At 41.4% G+C, this 26,327-nt stretch overlaps 1 protein-coding gene across 3 annotated transcripts in view; it reads right to left on the bottom strand.

The window, feature by feature from the left end:
- Window positions 1-26,327, bottom strand: part of VDR (vitamin D receptor) — a 242,269-nt gene that overhangs the window by 158,098 nt on the left and 57,844 nt on the right. For 2 of the 3 annotated variants that reach the window (XM_077483751.1, XM_077483752.1), the window contains exon 1: window positions 1,922-2,033. The exons of the other annotated variant lie outside the window; for it this stretch is intronic. In XM_077483751.1, coding sequence (XP_077339877.1) covers window positions 1,922-1,961 — 40 coding nt within the window. In that variant the 5' untranslated portion in view covers window positions 1,962-2,033. Of the gene's footprint in view, window positions 1-1,921; window positions 2,034-26,327 lie in introns of those variants that run through there. 3 annotated transcript variants of the gene reach the window in all.

The following is a 26,327-nucleotide window of genomic DNA, read 5'->3' as shown; positions in this document are numbered from 1 at the left end:
ACGGCCTCCCGGAAATTGAGGTCCGCACTGTAGCCATCATTCGGCTATGGCCCGCACCTCAAGTGGTTAATGAATTTAAAAAAAACTAACCAGTAAAGTTAGTCCAACTTTTTTGTATAATGTGAAAAAAAATCATGATTCTCATTTTGGCCAGAATCGTGCAGCTCAAACAGTGAGTATAACAACCATACTTTACTGCATATACAGAACGATTTTACTGTTGTGGGTTTAGTAAAATGTTAAGCTGCATGGGTTAAATCAACTCAGATCACTATCCATAGGTATTGTGTATTAGGGGTGCGCATCTTCACTGACCTCACAATTCGATTACGATTTCCTGTCCACTATTTGATTCAATTTGATTACGCGATGCATCACGATTACTGTGCTCAGTTTTCATCCAAAAAATTCAAGCAGTCAGAAGAACTCAAACACAACACTCCCTGCATGTAGCAAAGTGTAAATTACAGCAGACAACTTAAAAAGGAGCTCCAGACTGCCCCCCAAATACTACAAGAGAGGGTCAGAGACTGCAGACATAATACAAGAGAGGGTCAGAGACTGTGGACATGATACAACAGAGGGTCAGAGACTGCGGACATGATAGGGGGGTCTCCAAACTTTTTACTTTGAAGGTCAGATTTTACTTTTTCCATATATTTGTGGGCCACAGAAAAAAAGATCAGAGACCCCCCCCCCACACACACACACAATAATGTCACCAACAGAGACCCCCACACACGACAATGTCCTCACCAGAGACCCCCCACACACAATAATGTCCCCATCAGAGACACAGACACACAATAATGTCCTCACCAGAGACCCCCCACACACAATAATGTCCCCATCAGAGACACAGACACACAATAATGTCCTCACCAGAGACCCCCACACACAATACTGCCCCCATCAGAGACCCCCACACACAATAATGCCCCCATCAGAGACCCCCACAATGTCCCCAACAGAGACCCCCATACACACACAATAATTTCCCCATCAGAGACCTCCCCACACACACACACAATGTCACATCAGAGACACCCACACACAATAATGTCCTCACCAGAGACCCCCACCCACAATGTCCCCATCAGAGATCCCCACACAGAATAATGTCCCCATCAGAGATCCCCCCACACAATGTCCCCATCAGAGACCCCCCCACACAATGTCCCCATCAGAGACCCCCCCCCCCCCCGCACACACACACAATGTTCCCATCAGAGACCCCCCCCACACACAAACAATGTCCCCATCAGAGACCCCCCACATACACGATGTCCCCATCAGAGACCCCCCACATACACGATGTCCCCATCAGAGACCCCCACATACACGATGTCCCCATCAAAGACCCTAACCAATAATGTGACCCCTTCCACATTTCTGTCCTTTATCAGACCCACCTCTCCACATTTCCACATTTAGGTCCCCATCAGCGCCCCCCCCCCCCCCCCCCACCAGCACTCAGATTTCAGTCCCAGTAATATCGATGTCCAGCTTCAATGCAGCACTACTGTATCTCCCGGCTCCTGCCTGGCTGTTACACAGGTACATGGTATGCAAACTGTCAGCGGGGAGGGAGCTAGGAGGTGCAGCAGGTCCTAGCCAGCAGTTCTAGCAAACAGCTGCTTAGTGAGGCTCTGGGTTGGCAAGCTTTGTCGAGTTGCGGGACCAGCACTGCATACTGCCAGGGGTGAGTATGCAGCGCACGCCCTGCTCCCCAACATAGCTTGAGAAGAAACCGACCCTGCAGTGAGTCTGAGGACTCAGACTGCGGGCCGGAAAAAACATCCCAGCGGGCCAGATGTGGCCTGCGGGCCGTAGTTTGGAGACCCCTGCTCTAGAGCATGAGCTGGGGTAAATGGTAAACATGTATCCTTTAAATCGGAGCTAAACTACCCAGTATACTCACCGCCACCTTTTAGCAATGTGGTGGTAACATCCCTTGACATCTTCTCCCCATGGTGCCGAGTTGTTGGTCTCAGTGATGGCCTTGGCTGGTGGGGGATGAGGTCATCCTGTGCATGGGAGTCAATTATTCCAGCATAGCCAAAGTATACCGGGAATGCACGCTGAGCTGGTACAGAAAAAGAAAAGTAAAGAACTGCGAACAGGCAGGTAAGTTGGTCTCGTCTGCAATAAAAAGCGGCTTGTTCGCAGTTTTCTAAAAGTTACGTTTAGTTTCACTTTAAAAGACCTGCTGTTAAATATTCAAGATCATGGATTAAAAAAAAAGTAATGTTATTTATTTTATTTTTTACATAATTTTTACTTTTTATTCATAGGGTTCAGGTCTAAAAAAATATTAGTCAGATAATTATACTCTTATATACCACTTGCATTCAGCAGGTGGCATGCTCAAATCTGCAACAGGGGCACAGACAGCAATAAAAAGATAAAAGGTTCTAGCATTTCCATACTCTACCAAAAAAAGGTTTCTGTTTGGAGATTACCCTAGTTAACCTGCTTAGTGGGACTGTTGCCAGATTGACTGACAGAAAGTTGCAATGTGCTGAATTACCAACAAATGCTACTGGTGCAATTTTCATATCAGTGTCCAGACACCATGCTTTTTTACAGACATCTTTTCTTTATTGAAGCTGAACTCAAGGAAGATATAAAAGATACAAATTAATGAAGCGATGTCATCAATACATAATTTAGCCCCGGTTCACACTGATGCGAAATTACAATGGGTTTGATGCGTTTAGGAACACACAGATTTGCAGGTCATTTAAAAAGCATAGTATTCCATGGCTTTGGTTTACATCTATAGGTTGCAAATTTGTGTGCGAGAAAAAAGCGCTTCAAGCTCCAAAACGCTGAGGTGTGAATGGGGCCTTCTGCATAGAAACCAACCAGCTTCCAGGTTTTATTGCCACAGCTTAATTGAACAAGCTCAGGTTAGAAGCCAATTTGTTTTCTTTGCTGAAGTGAGCCTGATTTTGCACTCTTCAGCTTTAGTAAATTAACCCCAATAAGTCACCCTTGCATGAGACAGCAGCAACCAGCAGTAAATGGCCTATAGTTACAGAGCCTTAAAAACCAACACTCATCAGCTGAACATATGAACTGTAACTTCTGTTTTGACCGTAACATGCAATCCTGTTTTCTCTATACAATTTTATTCATAGACAAAGTAAACATCTTCTTGTGCTTTCATGTGACCAGGTCACTATTGCGCAGAAAGGCTGGGGAGGAAGAAAAGTGACAGTGTTTGGTAAAAGGATTAATCATTTGTGTCACATTTTCAGAAAAGAAAGCATTAACCACAAATTGTAGCGGTAATTTGTAAACTGCAGCCCATCTACCTTAACTCCTTTTATGAAGTTATTGCAGAGTCACACGCAAAGAGGTTTCCAGTGTTTAAACGCATGAGATAAAAAAGAGTCTTGTTTGTTTCACTCATGGAAAATGTAAGGTAAAAGGTAAAGTCCAGCTAAACTCACTAAAGAAACACAGACTACCTACGTAACACGAGGCCAATGCAATGTAGGCTTAGCTCTATACTGAGTGTTCCGATATCCAGGCAGGCCTGTTATATGCCTTAATCTGGATGACCTGTAGTTTCAAAAGCACACATACTATGTTTAAACCCAATTAGGTTAAAGATGACGTTCAGCCTGATATTTTAAAATGAACACTCATCAGCTGAACATATGAACAAAATTTATAATTTTGAGATGCGTTCTCATTTAAAAAGGACGATCACTTAAATTTTTTTTCTCATTAACCACTTCTAATCCAGGCTAATTTAGGCATCTCCCTCCTACATGTAAAAATCGAAATATAAAAAAAATACACCCAAACATTATATATATATAATTTATAAATATAAATATAATTTATTATATACACACACACACAAACTAGAGCTGTGCGATTCTGGGCAAAATGAGACAATTCTTGCAGTGTAAAATCTTTCACATTATACAAAAAAAAAAAAAAAAAAAAAAAAATCGGGCTAACTTTACTGGTTAGCTTTTTTTCTCCAAAAATTGCATTTGAATGACTGCTGCGCAAATACAGTGTGACATAAAATATTGCAACAACCAACATTTTATTCTCTAGGATCTCTACTAAAATTATATATATATATATATACATATACACACATACATGCACACACATATGTATATATTATGTTTGGGGGTTCTAAGTAATTTTCTAGAAAAAAAAAAAAAGATGATTTTAACTTTAAACCAACAAATGTCAGAAAAATGTTTAGTGTTTAAGTGGTTAAACTTCCCTCATTTTCACACCAAAGTGTATTCCTTTGATCTAAAGGACAAATTGTTACAATGTTTATACTTAAGTTTCACTGCTAAAGAATGTTGTGATTCTTGGCACATTGCCCATTTTTTTTCTCCTTTCTTTAGAGGGCTGTGAACTTTAGCAGGGCAGAGAGAATTCTCTGCATAGAAAGAATCGGAAAACACTTTTTGCGATAACGATTCTTAGCGATTAATCATGCAACTCTAATATATATTTATATATATATATATATATATATATATATATATATATATATATATATATATATATACACACACACACACACACACACACACACACACACACACACATATATATACACACACACACACACCGTGCCTTGCAAAAGTATTCACCTCCCTTGGCATTTTTCGTGTTTTGTTGCCTCACAACCTGGAATTAACATGGATGGTTTGAGGATTTGTATCATTTAATTTACAAAACATGCCCACAACTTTGAAGATGTTTTTTTTTTATTTATTTTTTAATGTGAAGCAAACAAATAGGACAAAATAACAGAAAATGTCAATGTGTATAACTATTCACCCCCCTAAAGTCAATACTTTGTAGAACCACCTTTTGCGACTATCACAGCTCCAATTCGCTTTGCATAAGTCTCTATGAGCTTGCCACATCTTACCACTGGGATTTTTGCCCATTCCTCCTTGCAAAACTTCTCTCCAGCTCCTTCAAGTTGGAAGGTTTGTGCTTGTGAACAGCAATCTAATGCCGCGTGCATGCGACCAGACATTGACGGACTTGGTCCAGCGGACAATCCAACGGACTTTGCAGCTGAAGTCCACTGGACTTTCAAACGAACGGACTTGGCCAGACACGATCACTACAAAAGTCCGACAGATTTGGAGGTGATGACATAGAGTAAGGAAGTTCATAGCCAGTAGCCAATAGCTGCCCAGCATCGGTTTTAGTCCATCGGACTAACACACACACGAACGGACTGTCCGCTAAAAGCCGAGTCCAGCGGACAAATGTGAAGCCAGTCTTATTTCTAGGTCCGCCGGACTTTGGGGAAAAAAAAGTCTGCTGGAGCCCACACACAATCGAATTGTCCGACAGACTCTGGTCCGCCAGACCAAGTCCAATCGTGTGTACGCGGCATAAGTCTGACCACAGATTTTATATTGGATTGAGGTCTGGACTTTGACTAGACCATTCCAACACATTTACATGTTTCCCCTAAAACCTCTCAAGTGTTGCTTTAGCAGTGTGTTTGGGGTCATTGTCCTGCTGGAAGTTGAACCTCTGTCCTAGCCTAAAATCACACACAGAGTGGTAAAGGTTTTGCTCAAGAATATCCCTGTATTTCGCACCATCCATCTTTCCCTCAACTCTGACCAGTTTCCCAGTCCCGACTGCTGAAAAACATCCCCATAGCATGATGCTGCCACCACCACTTTTCACTGTGGGGATGGTGTTCTTTGGGTGATGTGATGTGTTGGGTTTGCGCCAGACAGAACACTTTCCTTGATGGCCAAAAAGTTAAATTTTAGTCTCATGAGACCAGAGCACCTTCCTCCATACATTTTGGAGGTCTCCCACATGCATTTTCCCAAACTCAAAATGTGCCATTTTGTTTTTTGTGGAAAGTAATGGCTTTCTTCTGGCCACTCTGCCATGAAGCCCAACTCTATGGAGGCTACAGCTTATCATCGACCTATGTACAGATAGTCTCTGCTGTGGAACTCTGCAGCTCCTCCAGGATTACCTTATGTCTCTGTGCTGCATGTCTGATTAATGCCTTCCTTGCCCGTTCCATGAGTTTTGGTGTGTGGCCGTCTCTTGGCAGATTTGCCATTGTGCCATGTTCTTTCCTTTTGGCTATGATAGATTTGATGGCACTCCTAGGAATCAGCAAAGATTTGGATATTTTTTTTATAACCTAACCATAACTTTTACTTCTCAACAACATTGTCCCCTACTTGTTCGTAGAGTTCATTGGTTTTCATGGCAGTGATTGGATAGTGGTGCCTCTTGCTTAGGTGTTGCAGCCTCTGGGGCCTTTCAAAAAGTTGTGTATATGTAATGACTGATCATGTGTCACTTAGAGTGCACACATTGCACTAAGTGGTTCTTAAAGACGGGAGATTAAAGTAGCCTGAAATGTATGTTGTTATGTGAGGTTGTTATAAATAGATTAGCAGAAAGCTTGACTGACTTCATCTGCCAATGTGGGCTGGGGGGTTAGGGGTGCCTTTCCTCCAATCAGCTGTCACACAGAATATGTCAGAAAGACACCCCTACTACTGAATAAGGAAGTGAAAATTCTTATGCGATATAAGAATTCTAAAGAATATAGCAAGGTGAAGACAGCAGATATACAGTGGTGTGAAAAAGTGTTTGCCCCCTTCCTCATTTCCTGTTCCTTTGCATGTTTGTCACACTTAAGTGTTTCGGAACATCAAACCAATTTAAACAATAGTCAAGGACAACACAAGTAAACACAAAATGCAATTTGTAAATGAAGGTGTTTATTATTAAAGGTGAAAAAAAATCCAAACCATCATGGCCCTGTGTGAAAAAGTGATTGCCCCCTAAACCTAATAACTGGTTGGGCCACCCTTAGCAGCAACAACTGCAACCAAGCGTTTGCGATAACGTGCAATGAGGCTTTTACAGCGTCCTGGAGGAATTTTGGCCCACTCATCCTTGCAGAATTGTCCTAATTCAGTTACATTAGAGGGTTTTTCGAGCATGAACGGCCTTTTTAAGGTCATACCACAACATCTCAATAGGATTCAGGTCAGGACTTTGGCTAGGCCACTCCAAAGTCTTCATTTTGTTTTTCTTCAGCCATTCGGTGGTGGACTTGCTGGTGTGTTTAGGATCATTGTCCTGCTGCAGAACCCAAGTTCGTTTCAGCTTGAGTACACGAACAGATGGTCGGACATTCTCCTTCAGGATCTCTTGGTAGACAGCAGAATTCATAGTTCCTTTTATCACGGCAAGTCTTCCAGGTCCTGAAGCAGCAAAACAGCCCCAGACCATCACACTACCACCACCATATTTTACGGTTGGTATAATGTTCTTTTTATGAAATGCAGTGTTCCTTCTACGCCAGATATACTTGGACACACACCTTCCAAAGAGTTCCACTTTTGTCTCATCGGTCCACAGAATGTTGTCCCAAAAGTCTTGGGGATCATCAAGATGTGTTGTGGAGAAATTGAGACGAGCTTTGATGTTCTTTTTGCTCAGCAGTGGTTTTCTCCTTGGAACTCTGCCATGCAGGCCATTTTTGCCCAGTCTTTTCCTGATGGTGGAGGCATGAACGCTGACCTTAACTGAGGCAAGTGAGGCCTGCAGTTCCTTGGACGTTGTTGTGGGGTCTTTTGTGACCTCTTGGATGAGTCGTCGCTGCGCTCTTGGGGTAATTTTGGGCGGCCGGCCACTCCTGGGAAGGTTCACCACTGTTCCATGTCTTCGCCATTTGTGGATAATGGCTCTCATTGTGGTTCGCTGGATTCCCAAAGCTTTGGAAATGGCTTTATAACCCTTTCCAGACTGATAGATCTCAATTACTTTCTTTCTCAATTGTTCCTGAATTTCTTTGGGTCTCGGCATGATGTGTAGCTTTTAAGGATCTTCTGGTGGACCTTACTGTGTCAAGCAGCTCCTATTTAAGTGATGCCTTGATTGTGAACAGGTGTGGCAATAATCAGGCCTGGGTGTGGCTAGAGAAATTGAACTCAGGTGTGGACAACCACAGTTATAGTATGTTTTAACAAGGGGGGCAATCACTTTTTCACACAGGGCCATGATGGTTTGGATTTTTTTTCACCTTTAATAATAAACACCTTCATTTACAAATTGCATTTTGTGTTTACTTGTGTTGTCCTTGACTATTGTTTAAATTGGTTTGATGTTCCGAAACACTTAAGTGTGACAAACATGCAAAGGAACAGGAAATGAGGAAGGGGGCAAACACTTTTTCACACCACTGTACATGTAAAACTTATTTTCTGGAGGTTTTTTTCATCACTGAGCATCATCTGAGGCTGTTCATTGCACTGGAAACATGTGAGGGTTTATATCCACTTTAAATGTACACATAGGCTTTTAGCAGAATTTAGGAGCTTCCACGGTTAGGTGAGGTTCAACCTCCCTCTTCTGAATGCAGAAAAATTGCGTTTAGGATGGGAACGTTTTGACCACCAGAAAACACAAAACAAAGCAAAACCACAGTACGTACATGAAGCCTAAGGCCTTTTGCACACAATAATCCTGTTTGAGCATCTATTTTTTTTCAGCCTTTTTTTTTTAGTATGTAGTTGTGTGTATTTTTAGCGCATATGCGTTCACACGACTTTGCACATTTTTGTGCGCATACTTATTCTCGTTTTCACAATATGTTGCTGGATATTTGGTACAAATGTGCACATACACTTGTTTACGTGCTTGTGCGCATAGGCACATGACAATTAATGGGCCGTATTTTAGCTCAGTAAAAAAATAAGCTGTACTGAGATTTTTCAAGCTGCAGTGTTTAAGAGGTCCAATACTGCTTTAACCGTTCCAGATAAAGCGGACCTTGACTCCAGCCCTGCTGATCCTTCAGCCAATCAGGTAGATATTTGCATGGGAGACCAGCTATGTACATCTAACGCACGCAATGTCACTGTGCCTGTTTGAACTGCTTGGATTTACTTGCACGATTGCCTGGGAGCACTTTATAAGTACTGTGCTGTTTTATGGCTCACATGTGAGTAGTTTTACACACTTTGATTTTAATAAAAAGTTTATGGATTCACACTATGTGGGCATTTTCATCCTGATTTTATGGTGGAGTCTCGTGATGTGATGTTTACCATGCATATGTAACATATGTCTGGGAAATTGGAGACATCACGGGAGTCCAATAAAGCAACATGGGTCACAGTACCTCATGACAGGATTTTACTTACAGGCCGACTTGACTCTGGAATAGGGTCAGCTCACTCTGGTAAGTAGCCATTCCCTATAGCGGGAACAGTTCATGCGGTGATCACAGGATTCATCTCAATAACATCTTTTTAAAAGACAGCAGTGTTACACCATTGGCTTGGATGGTCACTTTATTGCGTATACACGAAATTAATTTTTTTCATATTTATATTAGGTCATATTTTCTTGTTTTTTCACTATTGCATTGTATTTTGTATGTTTCCCATCGCACAGCAAATGTTTATAATTTTGGATACACAGTATCTCTGACTGTTTTTTCCAGCAGCTTTATTTTGTACCCACCAGCGTGTTTTCTATTATAGATTTGTACATCTAATGATATGTAGTTTCCACTGAAGGTAGCCTAAAGTTATGCTCTTTTAATGAAGTGCTTATTCTGAACTGGTCACCTTGTTATAAAGTAGGGTTGCACCAATACTGATACTGGTGGCGATACTAAGCATTTGCACGAGTATCGGTACAAACCTGCTCCCCATTCACACCTGAGACATTCTAACACTAACGAGTCACGTGACACTGGGGAGGGAAAATGGCCAACTGGGTCCAATTTGGACATTTTCACTTAGGGGTGTACTCACTTTTGTTGCCAGCGGTTTAGACATTAATGGCTGTGTGTTGCGTTATTTTGAGGGGCAGCAAATTTACACTGTTATTCAAGCTGTAAACTTACTACTTTACATTGTAGTGTAATTTCTGGTGTTGTCACATGAAGCTATAATAAAAAAAAAAGTGAGGGGTGTACTCACTATTGTGAGATCCTGTATATGACATTCGCTCTCTTTCTGCCAGTGCAATGATCAATTTAAAGTAAAGTAAATATCAACAAACAATGCAAAAAACTATTTGGCTGTAAAAGCTAAATTTTTTAGTCTAGTACTTCACGAAAATCTCTAATAAGAGCCAAATTCATTAGTCTAGTACTTCTAATGCCTCATGCACATGGCCGCAATAAAATACTCTTATCTATGCTGGATTTTTCTGCAAAGAGCTTGCAGAAAAATTCAGCATGGAAAAACATGCTCACTTTGGCATGTAATTACACGTTTATGTGCGGTTCCAGGCGTATGGCAAGTATATGTACAAAAATGCATTCTATTGGTAAGAATAGATACAACTGAGTACTGTCCCTGATACAATTTTTATTATCATATCATTTTTGTGACAAGCTTTCAGGGTATGTCACCTTCTTCAAGGTCCATGCAGTACTGTGTTGGCCAGAATAATAATTTATTCCAGCTACTAAAATGCATTTACACATCTTTATATGTGTGTTTACTGATACATTATGCCAGTCAACTCCTCTCCAAATGCAGGTTTGGTGGCATTTGCCACAACGTGCATGGACACTTCTGCATAGTAATAAAAAATAAATAAAAAAAGGCAGCAATTTTTTCTGCCAGTCTGCAATATACATGATTAGCCAGGCTGAGGCTTTGCATCCAACTCAGGCTGAGAGATACCGGTAATTCAGTTTGAATCGTGTGCTTTGAATCAGGTGCTTTGTAACAGCTTTGTAAATCTAGTGCCCTGGGCCTTAGTTTTCTATTCCCCCAAAAGGGGAAAATCCACCTCAGCTATGAAAGAGAGAAGGCCTGGAGAGGGGCCCATTAGGTCACCAATATCACCATTGCAAGTGATACATTGTTACAATACCCAGTAAGACACCGACCCTGGAAAAAAACATCTAAAAAACAAGCAAGCAATGGCAGCTCACATACAGTGCCTTGAAAAAGTATTCATATACCTTGAAATTTTCCACATTCACACCCCTTTCACACCAGGGCGTTTTGCAGGCGCTATAGCGTTAGAAATAGCGCCTGCAATCCGCCCTAAAGAAGCTGCACCATTGTTTGTAGTGTGAAAGCCCAGAGGGCTTTTACACTACAGCAGTGCGCTGGCAGGACGTCAGAAAAAAGTCCTGCCAGCAGCTTCTTTGGAGCGGTGAAGGAGCAGTGTGTTTACCGCTCCTCCACCACTGCTCCCCATTGAAATCAATGGGGCAGCGCTGTAATGCCGCCGGCAAAACGCCGCTATTGCCGACGGTTTTAACCCTTTAACCCTTTCGCCGAAATGCGCCGCTAATCCGGCGGTAAAACGCCGCTAAAAATAGTGGCATTTTACCGCCAACGCAGAGGGTGGTGTGGTGTGAAAGGGGTCTTAATGTAAATGTATTTTATTGGGATTTTATCTGAAAGGCCAACACAAAATGGCACATAATTGTGAAGTGGAAGGAAAATTATAAATGGTTTTCAAAATGTTTTACAAATAATATAGGGAAAGTGTGGTGTGCATTTGTATTCAGCCCCCCTGAGTCAATACTTTGTAGAACCACCTTTCGTTGCAGTTACAGCTGCAAGTCTTTTTGGGATGTTTCTACGAGCTTTGCACATCTAGAGCATGACATTTTTGCCTGTTGCTCTTTGCACAACAGCTCAAGCTCTGTCAGACTGCATGGCGAGCATCTGTGAATGGCAATTTTCAAGTCTTGTCACAGATTCTCAATTGGTCTGGACTGGGACATTCTCACACATGAATATGCTTTGATCTAAACCATTCCATTGTAGCTATTTAGGGTCGTTGTCCTGCTGGAAGGTGAACCTCCGTCCCAGTCTCAAGTCTTATGCAGACTAACAGGTTTTCTTCTAAGATTGCCCTATATTTGGCTCCATCCATGTTTCATGGTGGGGATGGTGTGTTCAGGATGATGTGCAGTATTAGGTTTCTGCCACACATAGTGTTTTGCTTTTAGACCAAAAAGTAAAATTATGGTCTAATTTGACCAGAGCACCTTCTTCCATGTTTTCTGTGTCCCCCACATGGCTTCTCATAAACTTCCAACAAGACTTATGTCTATCAGCAATGGTTTTCTTCTTGCCACTCTTCCATAAAGGCTAGATTTGTGGAGTGCAAGACCAATAGTTGTCCTATGGACAGATTCTCCCACCTGAACTGTGGATCTCTGCAGCTCCTCCAGAGTTACTATGGGTCTCTTGGCTGCTTCTCTGATTAATGCTCTCTTTGCCCGGCCTGTCAGTTTAGGCGGACGGCCACGTGGTAAGTTTGCAGTTGTGCCATACGCTTTCCTTTTTTCAGATGATGGATTGAACAATGCTCCGAGATGTTCAAAGCTTGAAATATCTTTTTATAACCTACCCCTGCTTTAAACTTCTCCACAACTTTATCCCTGATCTGTCTGGTGTGTTCCTTGGCCTTCAGGATATTGTTTGTTCACCAAGGTTCTCTAACAAACCTCTGACGGCTTCACAGAACAGCTGTACTTATACTAAGATTAAATTACACACAGGTGGACTATTTACTAATTAGGTGGCTTCTGAAGGCAATCGGTTCCACTAGATTTTAGTTAGGGGAATTAAGAGTAAAGGGGGCTGAACACAAATGCACGCCACACTTTTCACATATTTATAAAATAATTTTTATAAAAACATTTATAATTTTCCTTCAACATCACAATTATGTGCCACTTTGTGTTGATCCATCACATAAAATCCTAATAAAATACATTTATGTTTTTGGTTGTAACATGACAAAATGTGGAAAATGTCAAGGGGTATGAATAATATTTCAAGGCACTGTCCATCCTTACAGGATTACTTTAAAATTTGTTGTGGTGAGGCGGGAATTTTAGGAAAGACTGATCTATGTGAAACAAGCCTTTTGGAAAAGTGAGTACCACAGGCAAGGCTTTCAGCCGAAAATGAACTGTTTATTTACAAAGGTAGTTTTGAAAAATCCAAAATCTAAACAGGAAAATATAACTGATATAAACTACTACAATTGATGAATAAAATATTTTAAAAGTTACAAATCTTGTTGCTTGCAGTGGAAGTTGACCATTTCCTTACATTTGAGGATATATCACAGGTAGAACTTGTAGTAACTTTCTCGTATCAGACCTGCGTCTGATTCTGGTTGTCGGCGCCAAGCCATATAATGGAGGGACCCGTGGAGGGAAAACCATCTTTAGTTAAGTATTTTTGTTATATTTTCTAATATTATTTGTTCTCTGTAACTACTTAATTAAATGTTACACCTATAAGTATTTTGCGATTTCTCTTTGCACATATCGAATACAAATCCAAAAATGTAAACCATCACGTATCCGTGATAAAATAACACCTTGATGCAAGGAATGTATTAAAGCAGAACTCCAGGCAAAACATTTTTTTCCCCCTGCCCTTGTTGCTGATCTCCTACATTTACCATCTATGCCATCCATCTTCTTCTAAGCTTTGTAGTAGCCTGATTTGAAGAAAAGCCATTAATCCCCAGTAATTTCCTGTTTGTAAGGCTGCTATTCCTCCTTTATCCTCAGCCGTCAGTCTTGGCACTTCCATTTGTAGTCCTATCTACAGAGAGAAGGCACTCAACCGCCATGGCCTGTGTGGACACATCTTCAGGCACCTCCTTTATTCCTCTTGGCTCCAGGAAGTATATCCTGTGCACATTACATGAACTGTAGTTGGTTGATGCATGGCGCACCTTTTTCTCCACCCCCCCCCACCAACTATACTCTCGTATAGACCTCTTTTTGCTACCTCATCAATTTCTCTCTTCAGTTGTGGACATTTCCATAAGGCACATCATGTGGTCAGACCATTCCGCGATTATGCTGTGGCTACCCCGTCTAATTCGACTTCCTCGTCGGAATGGCGATGGCATCGGAATAAAAGCCTCCTGAAGAACCCTGGGCTTCTCATGGATGTTTCTAAGGAACTAGCAGCGTATTTTCAGAGGAAAGATACCCTAGATAGTGACCCTGGTATAGTATGGGAAGCCCAAAAAGCTGTCATTAGAGGGGTTCTGATTAAGAATAGATCTTGTATTAAAGCGCGAGAACAACAACTGATGAAGTTGCTCTGTGATATTCCCCCTCTCGAATTGCAACATAAGAAGACGCCTACCCCTCAGCTGGAGAACGATCTTGCCCATCTCCTTCGTCAGGTGTCAGACCATCTCTGCTACAAAGCTAAAGTGGCACTACAGTCTTGTAGGAAACTGTCTTATGAATCAGGGAATACATTTCCCTTTCTAAGGATATTGCACAGGAGTTTGTGGAATTTTATTCATCCTTGTATTACCTCTCACCTTCCCCTTTGTCCCTTTCTGATATTGAAGTATACCTCTCCTCAGCGCACCTCTATCGTCTCTTGTCCCCTGTCCGTCGTGACCTAGAGACTCCCCTTATGGTCGAGGAACTACAGACAGCTGTAAAGATTGCTAAACCCGGGAAAAGCGCCTGGCCCAGATGGCTTTACCATTTAGTATTACAAGCTTCTATTGTCCTTACTGGGTCCTCATATGCTCAAGGTTTTCAATGCTGTGGGACAGTCCACCTCTTTCTCCCCACCCTTTTGGCTCATATTTCAATCATTCCGAAAGGAAGGTAAAGACTCCTCTGCATGTGGCAGTTACCGACCAATTGCATTGCTTAACATGGACTTGAAGCTCTTCACCAAGCTTCTTGCCTCCCATCTTCAATCATAGTTGCCCCAGCTGGTCCACTTAGATCAAGTAGGCTTCATTCCCGCACGAGAAGCAAGAGACTACCATCAAACTACTTAATTTGGTTCACCCAGCTAACCACAGTGGTTCCTCCAGTGTCTACCCAAGTATGGATGCTGAGAAGGCCTTTGACAGGGTGAATTGGGCTTTTATGTTTGCGGTCCTGAGAGATATGGGCGTTGGGGACCAGCTGCTTCAGTGTATTCCAGCCCACAAACCTCTGTCAAGGCAAATAGGGTATTTTCGAAATAGTTTACCATATCAAATGGCACCCGGCAGGGTTGTCCCCTTTCACCCTTGCCATTTGCCCTTTTACTGGAACCCTTTCTGAACAGAGTTAGACTAAATCCCGATATCTCGGGATTACAGGTGTGTGATCTCCACCTTAAAATCTCATGTGGACAATCTGCTCTTTTCTTTGTCTAACCTGCATATCTCTCTACCCAATCTTATGGAGGAATTTTACCTTCTAGCCATGGGGGTTGTACTACCCCCTCCTTTACTTCGGACCCAGCAGCTTAACATTAACTTTAAATGGACGCCCTCTGCGTTGAAATATTACAGCATTTTTATTCCTCCAAATCCAGCTGATGTCTTTGCTTTGAATTTCCCACCCTTGCTCAGCAAGGTCCGTGTGCTATTAGATCTTGGTTCGGCCACTGTAACACCATTAAAATTCGTATTTTCATATTCTCGCTACCTTTTCTTGTCAAATAAACGCTCTAATTTACTATTTTATCAGGGTCCATAAACGATCCAGACTGTGTAGACGCCTCATGACATTGTCTAAACGCCATGGAGGAGTAGCGGTTCCAGACGCACTCAAATATTACCAGGCTGCTCACCTTGGACAGGTGATGGACTGGTGTAGACACGGAGACCTTAAATTATGGACAACCATTGAGCAGCAGTATAGTCCTGTTCCCTTGAGAAGAGCACCATGGGGTGACGATGCCCTACTGACTTCTCTTAAATCACGCCCCACTATAGGCCCCACACTGTGGAATGTCAGAATCCAGAGCTTTCCTCCAGTCCATCGCCATTATTTCCCATCCTGGGGAACCCTAGCTTCCTCCCGGGTACAGGGCTTGGTCCGTATTGTGGTCTTCTAGAGAGAGAGGTTGCTTCCAAGTTTCTAGTTTTTTGAGCTTTGATGCTTGGGTCTCGGTCTCTACATTGACGCAGTCAGATATACAGTTCAGATTAAATCTCTGGCAAGCACCGCATTTGCTCCATTTTCTCCGAACTTTAGGCCCCCCTTGTGAACTTTCGGCACTAGCTGATGATGATTGAACCCTACTGTTAAGATAGTAACCCTCTTCCAAGTTCTCTAAGATGTAGAAGCTATTGATCTCCCCCTCTGAGGATTAGATTATGCCAGCCCTAAGTAAATGGGAGAAGGATCTCAATAGGCCCTTTGCACCTGCCCAAAGTCAGAGAATCATACACCTTGCCCTGAAATCCTTCATTTGCACAAGTGTGCAAGAAACAAACTACAAAATATTAACACCTTGGTACCTTACTCTGTCAGTTCTGTCTAAATACTCTCCCGCGGCTTCGGATCATTGCTGGAGATGCCAGGAGGAAAAGGGGACCTTGCTACACATCTTCTGGACTTGCCCAAGACTTAAACAGTACTGGTTGGAAGTACAGAAGATCTCCAAACAATTTACAGATTTCCCGATACCGGAGGATCCTGCCTTCTTCCTGCTCCATTGCTCGAAAATTCCTCTTAAGACATAAGAAATCAATCCTTCGTCACTTGATTAATGCCACCAAGGCTTGTGTCACCTAAGCCCCCCCCCCCCCCATTGCTATGTGGCTTAATAAAGTCAGCAACATTGATGCTCTAGAAGATCTAGTTCTTATCAAAACAGGAGAGAGCAATATACTAAGATGTGGTCCCCCTGACCCCTTTCTTTCTGCTGTCTACAGCATCCCTTAGTCTCTGTTCATTTAATTTTCCCTTTTGAAAATTAGAACTTCCATTAGAGCGAGACCTGCCATATTTACTACAGTTAGTTTCTTGTTACCGGAAAAGGGAAGTCATTTATGTTTCTCTTGATATCTGTGTAACTTGTTTTCTATTCTACTCCATGTCTCTTTGGTTTGTCTTTATCTTATGTGGGATAACGTTTTTAGTCTTTACTGTTCTGTACTGATGGATGCTCTACTCTGTTTCGGTAAATAAAGAATTAGAAAAAAAAGCTGATAGAATGGCCCAGCTAATCACCTGACTTGAAATCCACTGGAATGTTCAAGATTTGAAGACTGTTTGTGTGGAAGAATGAGCTAAGTTTCTCAATACAGGAGGCATCTTGAAGATGTCATTACCAACAAAAGGATTTTGTACCAAGTATTAAATACATTAAAAATCAAGACATCAGTATCACTTTAAAGTGGCTCTAAATTCGGCTCATACATCTAAGTTTCAATAATCTCTAGCCATGAAAGGGTTAAAGTGAATGCTCCAGTTCTCAGCCAATCTGCAAATATTTTCTGCTTGGTCTGAAACAGGGAAAGAGACCAATCACACAAAATCTCTATGGTATACAGTATCTACATGTTTTAGCAGCATAGAGAAGACATGATTAGCCTTTATAACAATGCAGTCTCAGGAACTACAAGTACCAGGATCCTGCTTTGCTGCGTTCTCAGCTTTAACTACCAGGGAAATACAAATCCTTGACTTCCAGTTGTGTTACTCTTTGTCCATATCTCAAAGAATCAGAAGCAGTGAACTGCAAAGAGTTAGAAGCAGCCAGGCAATCAAGGAAGAAATATCTTGCTGGATTGGGAAAGATAAGTATAGTTTTATTAGTCTTCAGGTGTTCTGTATTGCTGAATTAGCAGCTACCCCTACCCCATGCCAGTTTGGTGGAGGCTACAGGTTGTACATAAGTGCTGGTATTAACTGCCTTTCTGAAGCCCTGGTTCAACATTGATGTGATTTGGCATGTGATTTGATTGTCAAATCACATGTTAAATCGGCGGCTATTGCCCACAATGGAACCGTCTGAATTAGTGCGACGTCGACTTTGCAGTGCCGCACCGACTTCCAAAAGTAGTTTCTGTTCTACTGTTGGCGATTTTCAATAGACATCTGTGCAGGAAACCGCACAGATGTCTCTGAAATTGTTGGACTGACAGCTGAACTTGCACAATTTCAATCCCGCAGCAGTGTGAACATGGGCTAAATCAATATTGTAAAACCATACATTTATACCCTCAAGTATTAGTACAGCTCATTTCAATGCAGCTGAAATGGAGTGTGTCATTTGAAAACTAAAAGAATGCTGCTTTCATTTTCAGCTTAGAAGACAATCTTGCATTCCTTTAAAAGCTACATTCCTTGTACCTGCTATGCTTTCACACAAGAATTTCAAGGGGAATGTTTTTTTTCAACAGATGTATAAGCTTAGGTTCAATTCACACAATGCAGGTGTGAGTGAGCATGCACGTGTTTTCATGTGCAGTGCAGCCCATTCACTTCAATGGGCTTCCCTACACATGAGAAATGCTCAAATGTCCTTGACCTTGCGGTACCATGCGCTTCGGCTTTGCTATGCTATGCCCTGCCAAATGCGGCATTCACCCTTTTTGGTACATTTTGATGCACTAGGACCATTGAAATGAACTGACACTACATCGGTGGTTGGAGGGGTGTAGTAAAAACACATCTCAACTAAGTTTTACTGCCTTCCAAATGTAAAAACGAGCCCTTACTGTCCTGAGCCCCCTATAAGCCCCCTACTGAAGTCTCTCTGAAAAACAGTGTAGAGATTATGTATGATAAGCAGTCAAAGTGGTTGCATTCTATGCATGAAGGTGAAAAACCTTCTGTGCTGCAGTAGCCCCCTAGAACTCCCCCCCCCCTTTCTTACCAGAGTCCCATCCAATCTAGCAATGTGCACTAGCGCAGTGCCCGCAGCCATTGTTGCTCTCTTCATGCAACAGATTGATAGCAGGAGCCAATGGACCCAGCAGCGGGACTCCCATGGAATGTGGTTTTCCGTGGGGGCACCTGACGAAGAGGAGGGCCTTTGGAGCGCCGAAGCGGCACCCCAGAAGAGGATATGGGCTGCTCTGTTCAAAACCATTACAGAGAGCAGGTAAGTAGAACAGGTTTGTTATTTTTATTTTAAAAAAGAGTGTTTACAAATCACTTTAACATTTTACTGCAAAGTGACCTTATTTATACATACTTGCAGAACTTGGCTTAGTCCCAAAAATGTTATACCAGCCATGTATATGAAAAGGTTATAAAAAAAATTAATAAAAAAAATAAAGCTCGAAAACACCTTCTCAGTCTTTTTCAGACTAGTAAGGAAACACAGCACGGGTTAATGTATAGCACTGTGGTTTGCAGTATATACCAGTGTAGGCTTTTAATAGATGTTATACTTATCAATGCTTACTAGTATCTCCCTGAATGTCTGCCCTAATCTGTAGGTCAAGTTCAAGGTACAAAGCTCCATCTGTTTTTCAGCAGCTGACATTGAGACACTATTACTCCTGCTAGGTGAGCCCATTTACTACTAGCCAGACTGTAAAATCAATCATTTAGATGTTAATGAATGTTTTTCTGTAGTAGAGAGTAGGGAGCGCTAGAACTCGTCAGATTTTTATTTCAGTCTAGCAGATCATCATTAAAATAATCAAGGACTACTTAGCAACCATAAACTGTTGAGATAATGAACACTTTGGTCAGGAGTATATATTAACCAATTGCCGACCGTATAACTTACATATATGGCAGCAATGTAATCTAGCACTTCTAGGCAGCGGGGGGGGGGGGGGAGCACGTGTCAACGGCGGCCCGGGTGTGCTGTGATTGGACACAGCAGATGCCAATCAGTGGGTGCCTGCCAATGGATGACCACCCGCACCCGCTGATCATTGGGAAAACGCATATGTAAACAAGGCAGAGCTCTGTCCTGTCAAAATTCATTACTTCCCTTAGTAAAACCAACACACATAGTAGAGCTGCACAATTAATCGTTAAAAAAAAAAAAATAATAAATCGCAATCTCGATTCATGCCCCCTCACGATCTCTATGCAGAATTTCCCGATTCATTCATGTAACAAGTATAGCGAGTTCTCCGCTCACTCATCTGTCAAAAGAAAAGAAAAAATGGCAGCCTGACAAGTTTTTCACAACATTGTCTGCGCTAATAGATAACTATAAAGACATTGTAACTTTTTGTTCTTAGATCAAAGGGAGGAACTTCATCTGTAAATGAGGGAAGTTTAACCACTTAAAGCGGAGTTCCAACTGTGAAATTTTTTTTTTAGGATGAATATCTTAATATTTAAAAAGTTGTTAATAGCACTCGTGTGTTTCTGTTTAAATGGTGCGGTTTATTCCTTTCTTGTTGTAGTAAATTACCATCATGCTTGTGGGCATGTGAAGCCCACAAGCAAAATCTTCTGGGCTCTGGTGCAGCTGAGTGACCAGCATGCACCGCCAGTTCTCTCACATGCACAGTATGTACAACGCAAGGCACCGTACACTTCTGATGTTGCCATCACAAAGGATGACAGACATCTCCCAGGAGCACTAGCGAGCATGGGCGCCAAGGGAATTGATGTCAGGCACCGTGGAGGAAGAGGCAGATTACGAGGGACCCCCCAGCAAAAGACCTGAAAAGGTAAGTAAAAAATAAAAAAAAAATTCCAAAGGTTACTTGTATTTAATGCAGATGAATAATATAAAATTTGTTTTATGACTGGAACTCCGCCTTAAAAACTGAACCTTTTTTCTGACATTTGTTTCTTCCAAAGTTAAAATCAGTATTTGTTGCTGGAAAATGACTTGGAACCCCCAAATATTATTATATATACATATATATACATATATACATATCTGTCTTAAATGTCTTTGTATGCTATATTAACAGTATACTTAACTGGAAATACCTTGACTAATGTTGATATACAGTGCTCTGAAAAGGTATTTGCCCCCTTCCTGATTTTTTTTTATATTTGTCACACTTAAAATGATTCAGACCATCTCTAAAGCCCCATACACACTATCAGATTTTCTGTTGATTTTTTTCCTTCAGATTTACCAAAACCTTATAAATATGAGGTCAAACCTTAGGAGTTTCAATTTGTATGCAATCAAGCCGGCCCTTGCACTACATGGTTTTGATAAATAAGAAGACAAAAATCAGCAGAAAATTTGATAGTGTGTATGGGGCTTAAGACTCTGGGACTCCAGTGAACCACATGAGAGCCATTACCCACAAATAGTGAAAACAGTTGTGAACCTTCCCAGGAGTGACCGGCTTTCAAAATTACTCCAAGAGCACAATGACATCTAAAAGAACTGCAGGTCACACTTGTCTCAGTTAAGGTCAGTGTTCAAGATTCAACAAGAAGAGAGAGACCGGGCATTCATGGGAGAGAGCCAAGGTGAAAGCCACTGCTGACCAAAAAGAACACAAAAGGCTCGTCTCATATTAGCCAACAGATCTTGATTATCCCCAAGACTTTTACGCAAGTATTCTGTGGATGGGTGAGAGACAAAAGTTTAACTTTTTGGAAGGTGTGCATTCCCGTTACATGACGTAAAACTAACACAGAATTTCACAAAAAAAAAATCATACCAACAGTCAAACATGCTGGTGGTAGTGTGGTGATCTGGGGCTGCTTTGCAGCTTTAGGACCTTGACAACTTGCCATAATCGATGGAACCATGAATTCTGTGCTCTACCAGAAAATCCTGAAGGAGAATGTCTGGCCATCAGTTTGTGACCTCAAGCTAAAGCGCATTTGAGTTATGCAGTAGGACAATTGACTGAAAAACACCAGCAAGTTTACCTCTGGATGGCTCAAAAAAAAAAATGAAGGTTTTGAAGTGGTTTAATCAAAGTCCAGACGTAAACCAGATTGAGATGATGTGGCATGACCTTAACCACTTCAGCCTCGGACCAATTGTCAGCCAGAGGTCTTTTTACAATTTCGCACTGCACTGCTTTAACTGGTAATTGCGCGGTCATGCAATGTTGTACCCAAACAAAATTTGCGCCTTTTCTTCCCACAAATAGAGCTTTCTTTTGATGGTATTTGATTGCCTCTGTGATTTTTATTTTTTGCAATATAAATGGAAAAAGACCGAAAATTTCGAGAAAAAAATATATTTTCTACTTTTTGTTATAAGAAAAATCGAATAAACTCGATTTTAGTCATACATTTAGGGCAACATTTATTCAGCCACATGTCTTTAGTAAAAAAAATGTCAATAAGCGTATATTTATTGGTTTGCGCAAAAGTTATAGCGTCTACAAACTAGAGTACATTTTCTGGAATTTACACAGCTTTTAATTTATGACTGCCTATCTCATTTCTTGAGGTGCTAAAATGGCAGGGCAGTACAACCCCCCCCCAAATGACCCCATTTTGGAAAGTAGACACCCCAAGAAAATTGCTGAGGGGCATGTTGAGCCCATTGAATATTTATTTTATTTTTTTGTCCCAAGTGATTGAATAATGACACAAAAAAAAAAAAGTTTACAAAATTGTCACTAAATTATATATTGCTCACACATGCCATAGTTATATGTGGAATTGCACCCCAAAATATATTCTGCTGCTTCTTCTGAGTATGGGGATACCACATGTGTGGGACTTTTTGGGAGTCTAGCCGCGTACGGCACCCCGAAAACCAATCACTGCCTTCAGGATTTCTAAGGGTGCACATTTTTGATTTCACTCCTCACTACCTATCATAGTTTCAAAGGCCATAAAATGCCAAAATAGCACAAACCCCCCCCCCCCAAATGACCCCATTTTGTAAAGTAGACACCCCAAGCTATTTACTGAGAGGCATGTTGAGTCCATGAAATATTTTATATTTTGCCACAAGTTGCAGGAATATTAAAAAAAAAAAAAATTTCTGTACAAAGTTGTCACTAAATGATATATTGCTCACACATGCTATGGGCATAAGTGAAATTATACCCCAAAATAAATTCTGCTGCTTCTCCAGAGTGTGGGGATACCACATGTGGGGGACATTTTGGGAGCCTAGACACGTACGGGACCCAGAAAACCAAGTACTGCCTTCCGGATTTAAATATAAAACGCTACCAAAAAAAAACTGTTAGCGATCGCAGGGATCAGGCCTGACTCTGCGAACGCTGCAGTTATGTGTTTAGTGTTTTGTAAGTGACAGTGATCGATTGATACTGCACTTGGGTGGGCTGGGCGGAGGGGCAAAACGCAGGTGCCAGCAGGTATCTGGGCTGATCTCGCTAACAATGCGTTTTTTTTGGAACCCTAAACTGCTGGGGATGCTAGTATAGATCTGATCAGATATTGATCTGTTCAGATTCTATACCACTACGGGAGGGTGATCGGGGGATTTGTGTGCCTATGTGTACCTACATTTCAGTGTAGTGTTGGTGCACACTTACTTTCTATGTTCTCCTCGCAGTCCGGTCAAAAAGACCACCCCGAGGAGAATGACATCACTTCCTCCCTGCCTGTGTTTACTATACACAGCGGGGGAAGCTTCTCATTCGCCAGGAGCGATCGAGAGGGGATGGCCAGAAACCAACGGCCATCGCCTCATCCCGGATCGCTCCTGCAGCGAAACGGACCGCCGCATCCAGCGGGAGGGGGTCCGATCGAACCCCCCACCCGCTGGAACGCGAGCACGTACATGTACGTGCTTGTGCCTGTCGGTGCCATTGCGCCGACGTACATTGCCATGCGGCGGTCCTTAAGTGGTTAAAGAGGCCGTTCATGCTGGAAAACCCTCCAATATGGCTGAATTAAAACAATTCTACAGCAACGTGAAAGACTGATTGCTAGTTATTGCAAACGCTTGATTTCAATTGTTGCCGCCAAAGGGTGGCACAATCGGTTATTAGTTTTAGGGGGCAATTGCTTTTTTTACATAGGGCCAAGCAGGTTTGGACAGATTTCTTTCCCTTGATATGACATTATTATATAAAAACTGCATTTTGTATTGACTTGGGTTATCTTGTGTAATATTAACATTTGTTTAATGATCTGAATCATTTTAGTGTGACAAATATGCAAAAAAAAAAAATAATAATAAAAAAACAGGAAGGGGGCAAATACTTTTTCAAGGCACTGTAGGTGTTCACATACTTTTAACGATAAAGTGCATGAGACAAGGCATCTGGCACTATAGCCATTTTGTTATCAGGAACTCATGTTAACAAAGCCAAGTGAAAAAAGGTCCTGGCTTATGACCAACTGTGATACTAGAGCCCTTTAAAGGTAAACTAAGGTCCAAATCGACTACAGAAAGTACAAACTATCACAAAAAATGTATACAGTCAATATTAATGCCAAAAACCTGTCTTTTATTTAAGGATAGCAATCACATGAAGCCATTTATTATCACATAGTTTTTTGGATCCTTTTTAAATCGTAACAGAAATCACCCAAATGGCCCTGATCAAAAGTTTACATACCCTGGAATGTTTTGTCTTGATACAGTCACAGAAGGTGGCACACACAGGTTAAAATGGCAATTAAAGGTTAATTTCCTACATTTGTGTCTTTTTAAATCACAATTAGTCACAACTATGAAACTATGAAATTATGAATTAGTGTCTGTGTGTAAATAGTCAATGAGTATGTTAGCTCTCACATGGATGCACTAAGCAGGCTAGACAATGAGCCATGATACAGTAGAAAAGAGCAGTCAAAAGACCTGCGTAACAAGGTAATGAAACTTTATAAAGATGGAAAAGGTTATAAAAAGATATCAAAAGCCTTGAAAATGCCAGTAAGTACGTAACGAAGTAGTCACTGCGAACCATAAGTTGTTACTGTGAAACGGAAGTAGAGATCATACACCAGAAGTAACGTATGTGGTGGCATGGAACGCCAATGTACTTCACAATTGGCCATATTTTTGCTACGATATTATAAGCAGCCATTTTTATTTGTAATAAACCAGTTTGTTTGGCAATGCACTATTGGAGGTTCATTCATTTTTACATGTGGATACAACTAACAAATGCAAGTTCCCACGTACTGCTCATAGTGGATGTTCACCTTTTTATTGGCTTACCTGCACCCATGGAGGCAAGGGCATGATCCCATAAATGGTCAAGGCACATACTTAAGGCATATATTCATGCCCATGAGGTAAGAGCACTGAGAGCACACCAGTGGAATTACAGTCAAGGTTTTGCAGTGGGAATCTTGCCGTAAAGAATATATGCATTTACTTGAACTACAGCACTGAATCCTTGAATCCTGAAGCACTTTTTATGCACTTTTCTAGCACTTCATATATTTTGACTTGCACTTTATGGACTGATTAGAATGCAGTGGATGCACTTTACATTATTACATTATTCAGGCCTATATGGTCATTGCACATTTCTATTTTGTCATATGTGGTGTGTATTATTTTGTTTACAGGCTATCTCACCCACATAAATGTGATGGCATTTTAATTACTGAGGTTATGCACACAATCAGCATTGTTTTGCACATGTTTTTATGCCAGTCAGTACTGTTTAATTACGGCGGCGGGTCAGCACGATCCCATGAACCATGGTAGCTATACGTCAGCTCGTGGGATCGGGATAGCAGGCATGCACTCGCTGCACTGCGGGGGTGCCAATGCTCGTGGCCAGCAGGCGCGATGACCTCTGGCCACGAACAATCGCGAGCATGAGAGACAGAACATGGAAGTGTGTGTGTGTGTAAACACACAAATTCCTGGTCTGTTCTGAGAGGAGTGACAGATCGTGTGTTCCTATTAGCTAGGAACCACGATCCGTCACTTCCTCTAGTCAGTCCCCTCCCCCTTCAGTTAGAAACACACACAGGGAACACAGTTAACCCCTTGATCGACCTCTAGTGTTAACCCATTCCCTGCCAGTGACATTTTTACAGTAAACAATGCATTTTTTTTTTTTTAGCACCGATTGCTTTATAAATGCCAATGGTCCCAAAAATGTGTCAATAGTGTCCGATGTGTCCACCATAATGTCACAGTCCTGATAAAAATAGCAGATCGCTGTCATTACTAGTAAATAGAAAATAATAATAAAAATGCTATAAATCTATCCATTTTGTAGACGCTAGAACTTTTGTGCAAATCAATCAATATACGCTTACTGCAGTTTTTTTTTTTTTTACCAAAAATATGTAGAAGAATACATATCGGCCTAAACTGAGAAAAAAAATTGCTTTAAAAAAAAGAATAAAAAATTGAGATATTTATTATAACAAAATAGAAAATAATGTGCTTTTTTCAAAATTGACGCTTTTTTTGTTTATAGCTCAAAAAAGAAAATACCAACAAAAGAAAGCTCTATTTGTGGGAAAAAAAGGACGTCAGTTTTGTTCAGGTGCAGCGTAGCAACACAGTGCTGAATTGCAAACAATGGCCCGGTCATTCAGCAGCCAAATCTTCCGGGGCTGAAGTGGTTAACCACTTATTAAAAAGTGGAAAATGAGGGGCTCTTTTGATACCAAGCAAAGGTCAGGTAGACCAAGAACGATTGCAGCCACAACTGGCGGAAGAATTGCTCAGGATACTAAGAAAAACCCACAG

This window comes from Lithobates pipiens, unplaced genomic scaffold, assembly GCF_037356315.1.
Source record: "Lithobates pipiens isolate NorthernLeopardFrog02 unplaced genomic scaffold, aLitPip1_a1.2 Scaffold_16, whole genome shotgun sequence".
NCBI lineage: Eukaryota > Metazoa > Chordata > Amphibia > Anura > Ranidae > Lithobates > Lithobates pipiens.
The sequence above is the reverse complement of the archived record's forward strand: the minus strand, read 5'-3'. Positions and strand labels throughout refer to the sequence as shown.